General features: G+C 37.3%; 1 protein-coding gene across 1 annotated transcript; it reads right to left on the bottom strand.

Moving 5' to 3' along the window:
• Positions 1-1,281: 1,281 nt before the first annotated feature.
• On the bottom strand, positions 1,282-17,896 carry colec10 (collectin sub-family member 10 (C-type lectin)). The gene is made up of 7 exons (XM_004077677.4): positions 17,673-17,896; positions 14,791-14,862; positions 9,119-9,190; positions 3,734-3,787; positions 3,295-3,390; positions 2,513-2,727; positions 1,282-2,388 (listed from the first exon to the last, which is right to left on the bottom strand). The coding sequence occupies exons 1-7, from the start codon at positions 17,767-17,769 to the stop codon at positions 2,155-2,157; spliced, it is 840 nt and encodes a 279-aa protein (XP_004077725.1). The 5' UTR covers positions 17,770-17,896; the 3' UTR covers positions 1,282-2,154.
• Between the last annotated feature and the right edge of the window lie 1,390 nt (positions 17,897-19,286).

Genomic DNA, 19,286 nt, shown 5'->3' with positions numbered 1-19,286 from the left:
TCTTTGAATTAAACAAACTAATTTGTCCTCCTTGAATAAATTCTGCTTTTGTCATCAGTGTTTTCAATTCCAAATAGGGCAGTTTTTCCTGCATTACATTGTTCTACAGTAAAGGCTCGATTGTAAATCTAGTATCTATATTTCATTGCTTTGTACCCAAATCACAAATAATAAAAATCTATTCTTATCTAGTGATGTTGAAACCCTAAAAAATGTCTGAAATCTTCTTCACAGGGACATCTTAATGGTCAGGAATTGTGACTGGAAGCATGAAAAACCTGACTTCTTTATTGACTTTGTTGCCTCTTGCCACAAAACTGCTAGTTTTCCCGCATGAATTTGACTTACATGTAGCTTTATAAACTTGCACAAAAATGTATTTTATCTAAAAAAAATTAAAATAATAAAATTAAAATGTCATAATTTACTGTCTATACTTTTACCTAGAATTGAACAAATTAAGTTTCTATTCCAACACTGCTTACTGCAAATAACCATGATTGATTGTATCACCCTTTTTCTTATTGCTTTACTATATTAAAGCTCTGATCAGAAGATTGCAGGTTCGATTCCCGCCTTGCCCGCCCGCCAATGTGTCGAAATGTCCTTGGGCAAGACACTGAACCCCACCTTGCCTCTGGTGGTAGGTTGGCGCCAGTGTTCGGCAGCGGAGCCGCCACCAGTGTGTGAATGTGTGTGTGAATGGGCCTGTGACTGTAATGCGCTTTGGACCTTTGAGTAAGGTAAAAGTGCTATAAAAGTATAGGCCATTTATTAAATGGCAAATGCTTGAACCGTGGGTCCAGAACAAGTGGCAAGGTCAGACATGTTGGGTTCTTGCATCTGAATTGCAGTCTTTGCTTCAGGTGTGAGTCTGTCAAAATCTGAGAAATGTAAAAATATCATTCAGGAATATAATATAAGTTAAACCTGCATTTATAGTATTTGTAAAAAGTTAGCCAACAAAAGACACAAAACATGAAGGTTGATACTGAGTGAGTCTTTGACAAAGGCCAAGAAAAACTACTATACACAGCTACAATGTGAATATTGCAATTAAATAAAGAATTTTATTTATCAATAACTAATTAACAAGCAATATAAAGGCTGCAAAGTCTTTTCAAACCAAGTCCAGCTCACTTGATTGTTCAGATCTCCTGGATATCTAAAAGGAGCTTTACTATTTGCCAACTTTTTCAATTTGTGTTTTTGCTTCATCTACTGTCTTGAAAGCACATATATTATAATAGTTGTATTTTAAATAAAGTCATTCAATAAATATGTGTTTTCAGTTAACTTTTTAATACCTTCTTTGAAAATTATCACAGGAAGGTGCATTCATGTATCTGTACCATCCTACTTTGTCCAGCAGGTGTCACAATCAGCACATGTTTGCCGTAGAAGATATGAAATTACACAGAACTCTGGCTTCTCTCCAATCTGAATGACACATTGGAGAAATAAAAGGAAAAAATGCAAACATTACCAAATAAATAAATAAATGCAGCAGGTACTTAATAAACAAAATACACCATCTTTATTCCTTTTAAGACTAGGGTCAGAATAACCGTCAAAAGATTTCTTTTTTTCACGAACTCAATGTAGAGGAGGTTTAATGAGTTTTGGACACCAAATAAGGTCAATGGTTTGTAACCCCTTAGTCTGGCCTGAACTGCTTAAACATCAGAAGGGATTTAAGCAATGTACTTTAAAAGACTTCTGTTTTAAAACTAGAAATTTCATAAAAAACGGAGACCGAAAATTTTGAACACAGTAATAAAAAGTAACATGTGTAAACAGTTCCTCATTATGCCGTTGACTTTCCAATTTAAAGTTAGGTGAGTAAATTGATGATTTTGTAATCTGAATATGTGCCTACGTCTGTATTTCACTCCTGTCCAATACCAGCTTCTGTGCAGCAAAAATACAAAAACTTCTTAACTTTAGCCACTTTTAATATCAGAAAACATCACTGGATGATTACCACCTCAGTAAAATTTTGTACAATCCAGATCCTAGGACTCAGTTTATTATGTTGTGTGTTTATTTATTTATTTTTTCCTTTTTCCATAAAAAATGCATTCAATAAACTAGTACAAAACAGTAGTACAGCCTGTATTTATGACACAATAAATCCGATCACGTCAAGTTATTTTATTTAGGCACTAAAGCAGGCACTCCTCTTCCTGTTGCTCCTCTTCTGATCTTTGGGAATTCGCAGAGGAAATACATGGTGGTGTCACACTCCACATGACTCCATGTTCCTGTGCTTCGCAGCTCCACGCAGCAGGAGTTTATGTCCAGGGAAGTCAGTTTTCCCTGTTGACTCCAGGCTGTGAACCCCAGCACAGGGCTGGAATCTGCATAAATGTAGCTGCTTGTTTCATCCTGAAGATGGGAAAACAATAATGTGAGTATCTCTTTAGGACAATAAACCAGCTAGTTGTGTTTAATTAACTTTTTACATCACACTTGGTGGCAGCATTGCTCCCTGTTGTTGTACGTGGCTCACCATGGTCTTGTTTGGAGCCTGGACCACTCCAACGTAGACTCCCGTCAGGCCAGCCTGATTGACATACTCTGCCATGAGATGGTTGCTGGTGCTGGTTTTTGGCATGGCCAAAATGCCTCCTCTCAGTTTGCAGTTTATTGAAGCTTCTCTTAAGGTCTTGGTCTCCTTCACAAGGAAGTAGTACATTTCCTCTGTTTCCCTTAAGCCCAAAACAACTTCACAGAAGGGTTTCAGGAGGATATAATCAGTTTCTTCAACCAAATGTTTCTAGCAAAAATTATTAAATCTATGATCAATGATTGAGTAAGATTTGCTTAAAATTCAAAAATATTATAAAAAGGCTTTTGTTGTGACATTCTGAATGAATAAATATGTTCTTTTATAGTTTGCAGCCCCACTCTAATTGTCCATCTTAAAAAAGAACAGTAAAAAAGATGTGTAAAACTTGCGTCCAGCTAAGCAACAATTAAAGTATGAATACAGAACTTGAATCAGAAAAGTAAAGCTGCAACACAAACTTAATTTTGATGTAAGATGATGTGAAACTTTAGGAGCAAAACAACCAAATGACAAAGATATTTCCTAAATGACTTGTAAAAATGTATAAAATAACAAGAGAAAAGGTTAGTTCCCTTTCTTTTGTGCATAATTGTTACAGTATGTGTGTCTGGATTTGATTGAGTCTGTTGGTTTCCTTTCAGTTTGTTATGCACTCTTTAACAGATTAGGCTAAGATCGTTTAGCCAGAATCAGGCTTAAAGCTAAACATTATGATTACTCACCATTCTTCACAAAATTGATAGCGTTTCGGAGCTTGCCTACATTGCGATCCAGTTGTCCAACCACCCGTCTGTACCTTCCACAGTCACACGTTGTGCCTGATTGGGTAAGAAGAGTTAACAGAACCAAAATCAAAATACAGTTACGAAACCAAAACACGGGTGTTGGGGATATCTATCCCGGATATCCCGGAGTCACATAGAGCCGGACGGTGAGCGCGGCGGGGGTGTGTAAAGGTAGGTATGGAAGACGGGTAGCGCCTGCGGGCCATTCAACGCTGCTTGCGGCTAAAATTATACATTACATGTTCATTTCATCAGCAACCATTTCTTTCATGAATTTTTTTATTATATGGAGAATTTAAAAACTTTTCTTTATCTTTAAGTTTTTTGATTACCAAAAGACCCTTCATGTGTAATGCAAATATTTTTTTCCACTTACCTGGTCCTCCTTTCAATCCAGGAGGGCCTTCCATACCTTTATGTCCTTTTTCGCCTATAGAGACAAAAATTAAAGGCTGTCAGAGGTCACCTTCCGTAAAGTCGTATCTAATATGTGCACCGTAAACATGCCTCTTTTTTTTCATCTTTAATTTCAAATGTCTGTACTACTGTAGACTACCCGTGATTCCTGTCCCTTTGTCTCCTTCCCCTGGTTATTTCTGTTAGTGCAGTTCTACAGCCTTTTCCCTTTTGTTCATAGAGGGTAAATCACTAGACAGACTGACCCCTCCCCCCTCACAATCCGAGTAGGAAGTATCTGCTGGCTCCAAGAAGCCAAAATGCCATGTGTCCAAATTCCTTCACTACTCACTATATAGTGCACTATATAGTGTGTTCGCCTTTTTGAAGTGCTGTCCAAATCCACAATTCCAAAATCAAGTGCCCTTGAAATTTCCCAGAAGTCTCTGCGAAAAACCAGTGTGCTCACTTTTTCTTAACATTTTATTTCTAATTCTGATTTTTAAAAATGTTTTTCTTTATTGCAAGTTACTCAAGTTATAAGTTATAAACTGACAAGTAAAAGCATATGGTGCCCACCTTGAACGTTTGATCAGATTCTCCCTGAGCTGCTTTTAGTGGAAGGTGTGGACCTTGAACAAGCTTACACACGATGGCAACAGTAGATGCCCTAGAAATGTGACTCAGACCAACTCTTACCAATCACTGTCAAATGGCGGCGGAAAAATGGCGAACGACTTAGTTGCATTTAGCTGCAGCCAGAGGTAAGGTATTTTCTACGAGTGACCAGTGATCTACCGCTTATGGCTTTGTGCTGGATTTCTGGTGGGATTTCCTGACACACCTCCACTCACCTTAGCTCCTTAAGATCCTTGGCTATTTAAGATGGTCTCTTCCAGCCCTTATCAGCCAGTTTGCTAGTCTTGTTGAGTTAAGTAGGGGTGTGTATTGGCAAGTCTGGCAACACAATATGTATCCCGACACACATCTCACAATATGATACGTATTGCGATATTGTACTGGAACAAATTTTCTTTTTTTTTTTCTAAAGAGTATAAATTAGAAAAAAAATCCTCTACCTGAATGTTAATATGCCTTTAATTATAATAAAATGGTGACATTCATTTTAATTAATAATTACAATGTCAAGCACTGCAACTATATCTCATATAAAAGTTGCTTTTACCCAAGCAAATTCATAGTGCTTTTATTTTGGTAAATTAAAAAATATTTGTTCTCAAAGGGAACAGTTGTCGGAAGTCAGAACTCTGTCTCCCCCTCTGGTTACCAGCGGGAACTATCTTCAGAGTTCTAACCACAGTCCTGGATGCTGCACACGTATGGAAGCGATTTTGTAGCATTAATAAAAAGCAAAGTCAAAACCAGAAATGCTTTTTCATTTTCAAAATGAAGCTGCATTTTTTGACTCAAAAATAAAATGAAAAAGCAATCCACCAAAATGCTTTTCCATTTCCTTCCTCAACACAGCTTATTCTGTCACTTAATTAAAATTAAAATTAAAATGGTATTTGACATTTCATTTTCAAGACGTTCCATGGTAAATGTGTAGCATAATTCATTTAGAAATGTTTAATTTGACATTTAAAATGGATTAATAGAAATGCTTTTTAATTTTCAAAATGAAGCTGCATTTTTTGACTCAAAATTAAAAAGAAAAAGCAATACTTCAAAATGCTTTATCCTTTCCTTCCTCAACACAGCTTTTTCTGTCACTTAATTAAAATGATAAAGAAAATGGTATTTGACATTTCATTTTAAGAAAGGTCCCTGGTAAATGTGTAGCAAAATTCATTTAGAAATGTCTTATTTGACAATTAAAATGGATTAACAGAAATGCTTTTTCATTTTATACTTAAAACCGCTTATTCTGTGTCATAATTAAAACGAAAATGCAAAGAGGGGATTGCATTTGCAATTTCAAATCCACCCTGCAAAACTTGGAGCAATATTCATTTAGAAAAAGCATTAGCAGAGGGGAGGCGGGGCGATGACGTCACTGCTTTCTCCGTGTGTCCGGCCGCTGACACACACACACACGCACCAGGAGCAGACTGTGGTAGCGGCAGAGAAGACGGCTTTGAGTTGGTTGTGAACTTCTGATGAGTTTCCACAGCTTCTCAGGACTACATTGCAGCATGTCCGCCTTCTGCGGTCCTCCTCCTGACGCACCGCGGACAAGCTTTGTTCTTCGGACCGCCAGCTGCCTTCGCAGAGCGGAGCGCGAAGCTCCCGATGATCGCTGAAGGCGGAAATGCTGCTGCGATCTGAGAAACCATCAAATGAATTTGTGTTTCCAGTAGTGTCCAGAACAAAATAAAGACTCATGTAATTTCCACATATTTACACATTTATTTGCAGCTTCGCGCTGAATTTGCTGTTTGATGACATCTGGAGCCCCATCAACAGATAGCAGATTTCACCGTACTAAACGTTGCTGGTTGGACCAAAAACACTCACTCAGCGCGAAGCTGCAGGAGACTATCTTCATAATGTGCTTTTATTACTGTCAATATTATTATTAAGGGCCTGCTCTACTCGATCATATGTTTTTAAATCCGTGCGGTCAGATGACGCTGAAGAAGTTGGGTTGCGATTCACAGCTTCTGATTCACGAGGGAGCTAAAGGAACATTCTGCTGCATTTTTCGCATTAAGATCCAGAAATCCAGGTTTGAGCAGTCCAGGTCCAGCGGTTTGTGAACAGGACCCGGTTTTAGGTGATCTCAATGCGAACACAGACATACCAGGTCTCTCAGCGACAGCTGCCGGACACACGGACAAAGCAGTGACGTCATCGCCCCGCCTCCCCTCTGCTAATGCTTTTTCTAAATGAATATTGCTCCAAGTTTTGCAGGGTGGATGTTAAAATGCAAATGCAATCCCCTCTTTGCATTTTCGTTTTAATTATGACACAGAATAAGCGGTTTTAAGTATAAAATGAAAAAGCATTTTGAAATATTGCTTTTCCATGTGAATTTTGAGGCATTTGATGCAGCTTCATTTTGAAAATTAAAAAGTATTTCTGTTAATCCATTTTAATTGTCAAATTAGACATTTCTAAATGAATTTTGCTACACATTTACCATGGACCTTTTTTAAAATGAAATGTCAAATACCATTTTCTTTATCATTTTAATTAAGTGACAGAATAAGCTGTGTTGAGGAAGGAAATGATAAAGCATTTTGAAGTATTGCTTTTTCTTTTTAATTTTGAGTCAAAAAATGCAGCTTCATTTTGAAAATTAAAAAGCATTTCTATTAATCCATTTTAAATGTCAAATTAAACATTTCTAAATGAATTATGCTACACATTTACCATGGAACGTCTTGAAAATGAAATGTCAAATACCATTTTAATTTTAATTTTAATTAAGTGACAGAATAAGCTGTGTTGAGGAAGGAAATGAAAAAGCATTTTGGTGGATTGCTTTTTCATTTTATTTTTGAGTCAAAAAATGCAGCTTCATTTTGAAAATGAAAAAGCATTTCTGGTTTTGACTTTGCTTTTTATTAATGCTACAGAATTGCTTCCATACACACCTGACTCACATTCACTCAATCAACCACAGCAGACATAAGCACTGCACTGAGCTCAGCCAAGTGTGAGTAATTTTTGTGCCACTCTGCCTTCCTTACTGAGCGTTTTATCTGGAACTGATCTTCTCTCTACTGACTCTGACCCTGACACCTATATAACGCAGAGTCAGAGTATAAAAATTATTTTCATTGATAAAGAGGGACCTGTTCCCATCAAAATCCACTGTGTTGCTTTATTACCCAATTTATTACAATAGATTTGGAAAAAAAAAAACAATGGAACTCTGAGTTTATGAAACAGACACCCAGGCAACTTAGGATGAAATCTGTCATCAAAATGATTATTGTACATACTTGTACTTGCTTCATGTTGTGTTGATTGTAAGTTATAAAGATTCAGCTAGACCAGGGGTCTGCAACCTGAGGCCACGGAGCCACATGCAGCTCTCATATCTCTACATTGTGGCTCTTTGGTTTAAAAAAAAAGTGAATAAATATTTTGTTAGTTAAGTTAAGAAGATATTCTTATATTCTGTTGCACAATAATGTCGATTTGCTTTGAGTAAAAGTCCTTTAAAATATGTAATTGCATTTACATGTATAGATCAAAAACAATCTGGATTTTACACCTGTGCACATCTTTATTTTTGATAATAAAACGTTGAATACTCACCAAAGTCATGACAGAAAATTCCACAACTTGATTTTGAATTAAATCTGTTTCAGCAGGAGGATCTTATTTTACAAAAGGTGCATTTTATCTTGAAAAGAACATGTATGTGCTGCTGTAAAAAGTAAAGAAGTTAAACTTGTTCTTTCTAGAAAAATATAACACCTTTGTTACCTTGAAAATGTTTAAAAGCTACCCGTATAAATGAATGGCTAAATGGCATAAATAGTGTATATTTTTCAATGTTGAGGTCGGACTTTGTGGCTCTCGATAGGTTTTGATCTGGAATAATCTGGACCAAGTGTTCTTGAGCTACCCTAAACTAGACGCACTGCATCCGTTTTGCATGGAAATGTTAAAACATTAAGGATGTTTGTCTAAATATAAGTTAATATAATCAAAAACCTGTCTCACAACTACTTCATAAACAGTTACTGCACAGTTATACCTTCCCCCTGCAGTTTATATGAAATCATTTAAACAATTAAGAGAATGTACCTTCAAAGTAAACAACTGATGTAAAAAATGATTATAACTGATAATGAAACAATTCTGCTCCAAGGACCTGATAAAGATCGGAGCAGAATTTGTGCTTGAACAAAACGTACACAAAAATAGTCATTTAGCTATTGGATGGCTAATTTGATAATCAAAATCATTCATATACCTCTGAAGACATAAGTGTATGTTTTTCTAATCACAGAGGTGAAATAGTTCCTAATATTTTATGTAAAATGTATTTTGTTTCTTGGCCCTTAGCTGGTTTTTCCACTTAGCCAAGCACTCCCCCTCTCTTAATAAAATTGGATTCAGCTGCTCCTTGCCAAGCTCTCCTGAATCCCATGTATTCCATGTAATCCCCTGTAAATGTATTTTGAGAGATGTTTAATGAAAACGAATACAATCTCAGTCTCCAGCCTTTTTCTTCTTAAATGGAAGATTTAAATCCTGAACCACTGCATTACATTTAATCTGGAAGTCAGGTTAAAGAAGCCAGACATAAGGAAGATGTGGCAAGAAACATAATGAAATGGCATATCTGGGTTAAAAACAAGAGTTGTAATTATGTCACCATAGTATCCTTGTATTCTGTTTATTAAAAATTAAAAATCGGTCTTGAAATGCATGCTCCTCTAACCTTTTTCTCCAATAATTCCAATTTTTCCTGTTTGCCCAATTTCTCCTTTAATCCCTGGCTCCCCTGGGGTTCCTGAAGGAAAAAGAGTGACAAAGGACTTTATCAGATCTGAAGTATTTACTAAAACATTTCTATTACAGTTTTAATAGCAATCAGCCATAAAGGAAGGCCTTATAAAGATTTATAAAGCACAGATATCACACCAAAAACATTCCACTTATACACAGACGTTTTCTCAAAGTCACTTAACTTTCAAGGTAAACACATGAGATATAAAAAGCGTATCGACGTTGCATTGGCAGAGCTGCTCCTACCAGTTTAACTGCCTGCCTGAAGGTCCCGATAACAGTCTCTGCTATCATTACAGGCCCTTTTTATAAAGTTCCACTTCTGCAACCGGTTTAACGAACAGGTTGACCAGCTGCTGATGGATGAGGAAGATTTCCTACTGATTTCATGCACCCTGGGTGACACTTTGATAAATTTTTAGCAGCCAGCTAAAATGGGGATCTTTAATCCATCCATCCATTTTCTAAACCCCCTATGTCCCTTTTGGGGTCAATGGGTTGCTGGAGTTTGTCCCGCTGCTATTGCTGGACGAAGGTGACAGACAAAAGTCTATGTAAACAAACGTAAATGCACATCTTTGGCTTCTGCGTTCAAAATCTTGCATTGGCATGTAGCTACTCAGGTTTTCACGACCTTTTTCGGGCTCTACGTACAAAATGCATGGCCATTGAAAACGCGTTGAAAGTTAAACTAGTTCCAACTTTGACCTATCAGGGACTCCGATTTTGTAATGACATTATAGATGGCGTTCATTTTATTAGTTCATGGAAGTGCCAACCGTTTGTTAATTGAACAGAAATTAATAATAATAATAATTGCTGTCTTTGCCCGGCCAGAACTATATGACACAAAGTCTTTCATAAATCAGAATAGAAATGTGGAAGAAAAAGCATGAAGAAAGATTTGCAATATTTGCATTGCTTCAACAGCAATGTCCGGATTGTCTTTGTGGACTGTAGCTCTGCTTTCAATACAATCATCCCGGACATACTGATCAGGAAACTGGACACTTTAGGCCTGCCCCCCCCTCACATGTGCCTGAATCCTTGACTTTCTCACTGACCAGCCCCAGGCTGTGAGGCTGGGCCCCCACCTCTCCCCCACACGCACACTGAGCACTGGCTCCCCACAGGGCTGTGTGCTGAGCCCACTCCTGTACTGCCTCTACACCTATGACCGCAGTCCGCAGCACGACAGCAACCTCAGCGTAAAGTTTGCTGATGACACCACAGTCGTCGGACTCGTCTCAAAGGAAGACGAGGCAGCCTACAGGGAGGAGGAGGAAGCTGGCAGCTTGGTGCTCAGACAACAACTTAGCTCTAAAAACCAAAAAAAAACAAGGAAATCATCGTGGACTTCAGGAGTCACAACACCGACCCATCTCCCCTCGGAGAGCGTGTGGAGAGGGTCCACACCTTCCGGTTTCTGGGAGTTGAATTTTCCAACCACATCTCCTGGACAGAAAACATCACAGAGGTCATCAAGAAGGCCTAGCAGAGACTCCACTTTCTGCCGGTCCTCAGAAAGCACAATCTGGACCCCAGCCTGCTGACAACCTTCTACCGTGCGTCCATTGAAAGCTTTCTGACGTACTGCATCACAACGTGGTATGGCAGCTGCACCATGGCGGACAGGGAGAGGCTGCAGAGGGTAGTCAAAGCAGCTCAGAGGATCATCGGCTCCCCCCTCCCTGTCGGACATCTACTCCTCCCGCTGTCTTAGCAGAGCTGGGAAGATCATAAAAGACAGTTCCCACCCTGGTTGTAGACTGTTTGACCTGTTGCCCTCGGGAAGGCGCTACAGGTGCATCAGAGCAAGGACAAACCGCCTTAAAGAACAGTTTTTTCCCCAAAGCCATAACCATCCTGAACTCACACATGCACTGACACTGACAGCTCCACACGCACCCACACACACACCCACACACCCATGTCTCTCTCTCTCTCTTTCTCCTCTCTCACTATGCACATCTCATTATGTGCAATATCATCTCATTATGTGCATCATATCTCTGCTATCATGGGAATAGCAGTGCAATACCTACCTCACTCTGGAAAGTAAAACTTACTCAGCTACATTTTTTTATTGTACATTTTTGGAGTTTTGTAAATTGTAATTTTTTTTTTTTTGTGAAATTATTTTTCTCATGCATGTCTGCACTGAACAGTGAGCGGCTCTCATTTCACTGTATGCTCGTGTGATGCGAATTGTACATGTGTATAGTGACAATAAAGGCATTCTATTCTATTCTATAAAGGCATTCTATTTCACACCAAACCTCTTACAAAAGTAGCAAAAAATAAAAACAAAAAGAAGAAGCCCCTCCCTGCTTGTTCATTGTGAACCCCATGGTTCAACCATGTCCAAGAACCTGCGTTTAGCACTTTGAGTGTGCGTCACATGCCCAGTGTGTCGGTAGCTTCAGAGAAGAGCAGCTACAAAAGATATTGTTGTACTTGTTAGACATTGCTTTAAATACATCCATGTCCTGGGTTTGGAGCCTAATAAACGCTTTAACATTGAATATTACACTGAAACTGATCATAGTCCACAAATCAAAATTTGCCAAAACTTTCTAACATTTTGCTTTCTCATTAATGCTCAAGATTGTTGGTGCATCTCTTCAACCCACTAACATTTTGAATCATTTTGAAACCCTTTACAAACCAGGAGTTTTTTTTAATGCATTACATCTTTTTTGAGGAACAAACATGAAAAATGAAATGAATGAATTAATGTTTCATAGCAACTGAGTGTCAAATCTTGACATGTGCGTGACTACCAATTTTCACAAGTCCCTTTGTATCTGTCACTTTATAATACAGGCACATATTTGTGTAACAAGAGTGGCAAAAATAAAAAAATTACAAATATAAATGTGTTTTTAAAATCTCTTTCTAGGACCAACAAAGAGGAACCAGATTTTGGGGGGTTTTCTGTGGATGGTAACAGAGAGAACAATTCTTAGACTGCAGAATGTTTAAGCTATCAGGATGTTATTTTGAGAACAGAGTGCATAGGCGCCCATGCATCACAGTCCATTCTGTGCACACGGGAGCATTGTTATAGTTAACTAGTGGCCTTTTTAGATTGTCACAGGTAAACTAGTAAGCACTATTAGTGCCCACTAGTAAACTAGTGCAAATTTTTTTTAACATTACAAGGGACCTAGTTCACATTGTTGGCTGTTATTAGTCAACTAGTTGTACTTTTGGCATTACTAGTCAGGCTTTAAAAAGCCTGATATCACGGATATCGATTTGATACACGAAGTAAAAAGCGGGTGACTTCATTTAGGAGCTGCTCTCTGCTCTCTTCTTAAAGTATCAGTTAGAAGATGAATAATTTAGCAAATCCAGATTTGAAAATACAATGTGAAAGAGAAATATTGATTAAAAACATTTTTTTTCAAATACAAAACGTAGAATTACAAAAGATTTTGTAATATATCACATTTATTTGTAAATTGAATATTGAATTAGGAAACAAATGCACTAATCTTTATGTTTTTCCCCAATATTAATTATTTTCAATCAGAAATCTGTGTTACTATTTAATAGAACCTCCCATTATCCATAGCTCCTCTGTTGTCATGTACTGTATAGGTTCATATACTCACCATCTATCCAAAGCCTTTGGAAACCCATATTAGACAATGTTATGGATAAAAGAAAATACAAGCTGAAAACATTTACCTAAAATGTTGATTGAAATTTTGTTTAAAAAAAAAGAAACAACAAACAAAAGCAAGTTTTAGAGTAACTTCTTGGAGTGAAAATTTTAAAGTTCAGAGAAAAGAGTTCATTTTAAGAGAAAATCTGAAAGTTTGAAAATGTATTTTTTTTCTAATTCAGAAATCTGGCTACAAACTAAACTAAAATGTATTGCAACATCTTAAGCAGCACATTCTTCTTACAGGATTCATCTCACATAAATTCTCCCAATTCATATCCTAAACTATACCCCTTTTTTGAAAAAAAGTGTTCCATAAAAAGAGTAAATCTGATTTCAAAGGCTTTTCTGGAAAATGGAAAAATAACCTTGGGTCTAATTTCTCCATTACCTCAGCTCCTTTGCCAATAACACACAGTGTGGCGTCTGCATCATTTCTGAATAAAGCCTAGGTTACAGTTTCTTCAGGGTAATATGGTCAATGAAACAGATTTTCTTGGCAAACATCAGCAGTCATGTATTCCTTCTAACCTTCCAACATTTAGGAACTGTTTCCTGTAATTCTGGCTACAGTAAAACTAAGAATACATGTCATCTGCTGAGTTGCTGACATACAACAATTACTAATTCACTGTAGCCCTTTATAAAGGCTGTCTGTGAGAATATAAAAACCCATATTAAGTGGTTTTGCTATGCTGTCAAATAACGTCGGCAAAGTCGAAAAGCTGCAAAAAGTTCACATGAATGCAGGTTTGGAGATGACAAGTTTTTCATTTTACACAGGCTTATTGTGAAAATGTGGTGTTGTGTGTAAATGCGTGTCACTGTGTACTGATGTTTTTATTGCTGGTTGGTTTGGAAAGTTGTTCCACCAACTCTTGTGGAAACCTCATAAAGTGGGTTCCTGCTGATGTCTTGCTGCAATTAACAGCTTTTCTTCCTTTTATAAGAATTGTTTTCCACGTCTATCAGAAATGCATTTCGATCTGAAGCCAAACTACTGATTAATCCTTCTTTTGTTTTAAGCGCTTCAGTTGTTTTTAGGATCTGCTGAAGGTTGGCTGTAAAAAAGAAAGATAAAAGGTATTGAGGGTTTTACGGATACATTTTTAATCAGGTAAAGTATTAATATATAAAAAATATATATCTACAATTATTTTTTCCATGAACTTTCCTTTCCTTTTAAAACTAAAAAGTGTTACTAGAATAAAGTCAGGGGGATAAAGGCTTCTCTTGTGACTTAAAAATGCCAAATTAAAAAAGTTATTTTGAAAACAAAACAACTAAACTACTAGTACTACCCTACAAGAGCCAACGTTTCCCTATTGCAAAGTGTTAGAGTGACACCAAATGGAACAAAGATGTGTCCCTCTGCGAGGCAGTGTAGCTGAAATGCCAAAATGGACTTCATTTCTTTGAAATGCCCACAACTCTGGCCCACCTCTGAAATGAGTTAATTTCAAGCTGTTTAAATTTTATCCACCACAAATCCCCTTCTTTGCTTTTTTTTCTTTAGCAAAAAGCCAACCAAAGTTACACTTTTCTTCATTTGGCAAATCCTAAATTTATATGACATAACAGAGAAGATTGTGGATTTACAAATAAATTGCACTTCAAGAGTTTAGAAGTGTTCTTATAGAAGTGAATGCTATTATCTTATTATTATTTTCTCTCCCTATGACACCTGGAAGAGAATATATATTTAACCTCTTCAAGGCGAGTGGTGCTACTTTGTAATGTACCATTAAATTTTATATATATACACATATGTACACACATACATATATAAATAAATGGGTTAAAACATAGAAAATGGAGTGGGGAATAAATTATTACTGAAAGCACCATGAAAGCTTAGGCTTATGCTTACAGCTGTCACTTTTTGATAACCTTGATAGTTTGCTGCCTTTCTCAGAAGAAGCATTCAGTACCTGAAAATCCGGGCGGACCATTTTTCCCAATTTTTCCCTCATCGCCCTCTTCTCCAGTCTCACCTTGGTCTCCTAGAAAAAAGAAAAATGAAAAACACAAAGAAACGATTGACCTTTTGCTCTTGGGGATTTTTCTGCTGACCTCACTTTCCATTGTCAGTCTTTGGAAGCCCATAAGCTTTGTGAAGATACTCTGCAACACCCCAGTAAACTTTAAATTGGACAAAAGCCCATTTTCTTTAGAGAAAATGTGGCATAACTACCTTTTGAAACAAAGTGCGCACTGTACACTGTCCTAATAGCTATAAATAACTATGCATACTTGGAGCTTCGGAACATGCACACTGAGCTTACTTTCAGCACTTAATACAATATCTGAGCTTTAATTCTTGAGTGTTCTTAATCCAAGAATTAAAGAACACTAACTGACGTGTGAAGGGATGTTAAAGTCCCACTCCAATCATCTTTTTAAATATTTTAAAAGCATTTCCAGTTGTATTTTTATTAAGATTATGATGTCTTTTTTGCCCCCCCAAAGTAATTTTCTTACACACGGCTTCAGCAGAGTGACAGCAGTTTATTAGAAACTTCATTCTGAGCTAGCATGGAGCAAGCCTGCCCTCACTTCCCATCATCCATTTGTTTACATGCACGCCTGCAGCTTGCAGCCCCTCAGAGGCCCAAATAACATTACAAGTGAATCAAAAATGGCGAGGAATATCGGAGCAATCCAGACGTAAAGTTATTAGCCAGATACCAGAACAGACATGGAAAACAAAGACGTAAATGGATCTAGTCATCTGCAAGTGGATACATCAGAATGGAGTGGAGCAGGGAGCTTGTAGCCGGCCTATTGTAGCTTCTACGTCACAACTATGCTTTTTGGAACAACATTTTTTTGACTGCTCCTGATTCACAACAATTTAAATAAAGAAATATTCAGACATGTAGTTTTAAGCCTAATTTTCTTAATATATGTCTTCCATCATCAAAAAGAGGCCACAAAACATGTTAGAAACACACTTTTTTTTTATCAGTGCTGGTCTTCTGGGCTATAATTTGTTGAGTATATTGACACTGGCGCAATCCATTCATTGGCTGCCAGGATAAAGGTGGGGTCCTGGAGACCCTTTGTGTTTTGCATGTCTGGAGATAATCATGATGCATAGTGATTTTTCACACCAATATTTTAAAAATAAATGTTACTTTTTGATTGTTTACTCTGACCAAATCCATGTTAATTGCCTGTTCATGTCATTCCTGTGGCCTTGTTTGAACCTGTGATCTCATTTCATCACATGTAAACAAACAAATGCCCGACCATTCTGACAGCATTGTAAAATATGCTGTTGGCAAAACAATTTAAAAGTAAATTAGTCAGAGTACCAGTAAAAGAAACAAAAGTAGGTTTGTTCAAAGTTAAAGCAAATAATTTAAGAATTTTGGGAAGCATTAAACACAGAAAGTGCACGTCCAACGCCCAACGAAATATGCACCCAGAGGCTGGTTCTGCGGCCGGTACTATCTGGATGAGTGTAGAACAAATAATCAGTTCACTCTTGTGGCAGCTGTCTAAATAGACTCTGACACAATGGGACTTTCTAGCCAGTGCATAAAAAAATCTGTGCAAAGCCTGAGAAACTAGACTTAATGTCAAAGTCGCCCCCTTTTAGGTACTCACGGCCTGCCATACTTTGAATCCTAGCTTTGTCTGTGCTTTCTGAAAACTGACAGCGAAGTTATGCTGTTTTTCTTTCTACAGCAAAGAACTGTGATACTCGATCAACCCTTTGACATGTGATGGGTTTTCTGCCATTTCTGACTGCCAAATCCCAGGGGCCACCATCTGAGCTGAATGCCAACCTTGTATGTTAACTGAGAACTCACAAGAAAAAAAAAAAAGCAGAGCTCAACTCTGAATTTTATTAGTGCTATCAGACTGAATCAGCAGGTGAGCAAGCTACTGGATGTTGTAAAATCAGAAACACACACACGGGGAGACATTCCCTTCAAGTTAATGAGTAAGCAGACAGGCAGCTAATAAACCACAGGATCTGTAATGCTAAAAGGCCTGCAACACTCTAGAGGTTTTCCCTTAAAAAACCAAACATTACAACTGCTCAACTTCTAACATACAGTACAATGAGCATGTTTTCCTCATATTTTAATGATTCACACATTTACATTTAATAATCCTGTTTTACAAGCACTGGTGTGGTTAGTGTTGGCTCAGTGACTTTAGAACAGGGCTGGGCAAACTATGGCCTGGGGGCCATTTGCGCCCCATTATACTATTTGATCTGGCCTGCCAAACTGAAAATAAATTGTCTCGATAATCGTTATTAATTAATTAATTAACTAATTACGTTTTATTGTCTCTGTGATTCTGGTGTCTCTCCACAGAAGGTGCCCTACAATTACACATAATTTTGCTTTTCTGCATTCATGTGGTGTTAGAAGATTTGTTGTTTTTCTAAGGTTCATGTGTGTTTTCCGAGTCGGACGGCATTTCTCCGATCATTTTAACGGCACATGAACCCAGCATTTCTCTAAGTTTGCGTTTTTCCCTGAGGGACGTGAACCCACTGGTACAATTGGCACTAAAATGAGATCAAAAGTCAGAGTTTTGAAATAAAACCTCTCAAATGTTCTGTTTTAAAATGTAGATGTTCATTTTCAATCAAAATAAAAGCTTGTTTTCATCCAGATTCCATGTTTTTCTTTTCTGTAATGAGATGGATTACCAAAATACTCCATGCATACCCTCCTGGTCCGACCCTTCTGTCAACCTTTTAGAACATTTTGTTACCCAGACGTTCTATAAGTTTATCCACCCCTGCTTTAGAAGATTCACATGCTCACACACATATGCCTGAACTTACCTTTAGCCCCTGGAAGGAGAGTATTGGTGCAGACTTCTGTTGATGAGATGTAGCTGAAGGTAGCCAAAAACACACAAAACAACAATAACTGAGACATTTTCGAATCACAGCCGACTAACAAAGAGGAACCTGAATTGTAAGGGTTTTTCAGTTGACGGCAACAAATCCTATAAAGAGCTAAGTTGAGAGACGATTCTGGGGCTGCAGTATGTTTGGCTTTTGTTTATAAGACACACACCCACACTCATTTGTTTATAGAGTCTTATCAGTTACTTGACTAAATGTTAAACAACACATCGCACTACACCACATTCCTCTGCGTGCCTTGCCCCTTGGATTTTAATCATATACCACCACTTCAACAGATTCAAATAAAACAATTAATACATAACATGTGATATTATTGTCATTTTGATTGTTTTCAATTGTAGCTTTAAATGATTCAACAAAAGATACACAGTTACCAGTTTCAGTGTAAATTAGTTTTTTAGGGTAAATTCCTGTTTTCTTGCCAGCATAATTTTTTTCTTTGGGTTACTGACAAATGTGTATAAAAATATTGGGTAGAGTAAAACAGTAAATCACTCCGTCAATGCATTAGCCTAAATACTGTTAAAAGAAAAAAAGTGAACAAATAGCTTTGAGAACACAAGTGTCATACAGGTCTTTTTTTAATCAAAGATTATTTGTAGTCTTTGTGTATGTGTAAAATTTAATTTAGAACAAGTGTGTACTAAAGACTGCCGTTAATTGTAGGCATTGTCCTTTCAATGACCACAATTTAACCTTTTGAGCAGAAACAAATGAGTTTTGACGAAGCCCTCACTTTGTCAAAAATCATTTTTACAGTTTAAACTGTACAAAAACTGCACCAGGATGTTTGTTGAAAACTCATGCTCTCTCCAGCAACACTTCCTACCGAGCAGAAAATCTGTCTGACCAAAGACTGCACCAGTTTGATTCAAAGAGGTCCCAACCCACAACCCAGAGACACTGAAGCGCTGCTGACATACTAGTGCCAGCAGCAAAACCCTGTTACTGTATGTTAAAGCGAGAAGTGAATTATGTAAGGCGAGAGGTTGTGATGTGGTAACTTGAATGTCACATTTACAGTTTTACAAAATAAATATTGTGCTTTTATGAGAAATAAATGACTGACATTTTAAAAAATCGCAATGTTTTATTTCATATTTCTGTCACTGCAACCACTCACACAATGCTTTACAGTTAATATAAAGGTTTAAATGTTTTTTACATTTTTTTATTTTATTACATTAGTCAAAAAAACATATGAGAGTCTAAACAGGTTTACCGTATTTTCTGCTTAAGGTGCACTTAAATAGGATGTAACCCTCAAAAAAGTGTGCCTTATAATCTGGAGCGCATTATATTTGGATTCATTCTGTTTGTGCTTACTGATGTCGAAGCAATTTTGAAAGGTACGCAGCCCTCTGGTCAGATGTTATTGTAAATATGCTACCGTGGCTAACATGTAGCAGTTTTTTTGTATTTGTTGGGTTGGACTTTAGTGTAGTCGCAGTAATGTTTGTTTAAGCGGTATCTGTCTGTCCAACAAGGTTGGGAGTTACTAACGTGTAGCATGTTATTTCTAGG

Source organism: Oryzias latipes, chromosome 16 (genome assembly GCF_053564925.1).
Source record: "Oryzias latipes strain Hd-rR chromosome 16, Olatipes_Hd-rR_3.1".
Classification (NCBI taxonomy): Eukaryota; Metazoa; Chordata; class Actinopteri; order Beloniformes; family Adrianichthyidae; genus Oryzias; species Oryzias latipes.
Note: the sequence above shows the minus strand (reverse complement) of the source record. Positions and strands in the feature narration are given on the sequence as shown.

Coding starts and splice junctions, on each gene's coding strand:
- colec10 (XM_004077677.4), bottom strand. CDS start 17,769: ATGTCTCAGTTATTGTTGTTTTGTGTGTTTTTGGCTACCTTCAGCTAC. Junction 9,191..14,790: donor TGGTCCGCCCGGATTTTCAG/GTACTGAATGCT, acceptor TTTTTCCTTCAG/GAACCCCAGGGGAGCCAGGG. Junction 2,389..2,512: donor AGGCTCCAAACAAGACCATG/GTGAGCCACGTA, acceptor TCCCATCTTCAG/GATGAAACAAGCAGCTACAT.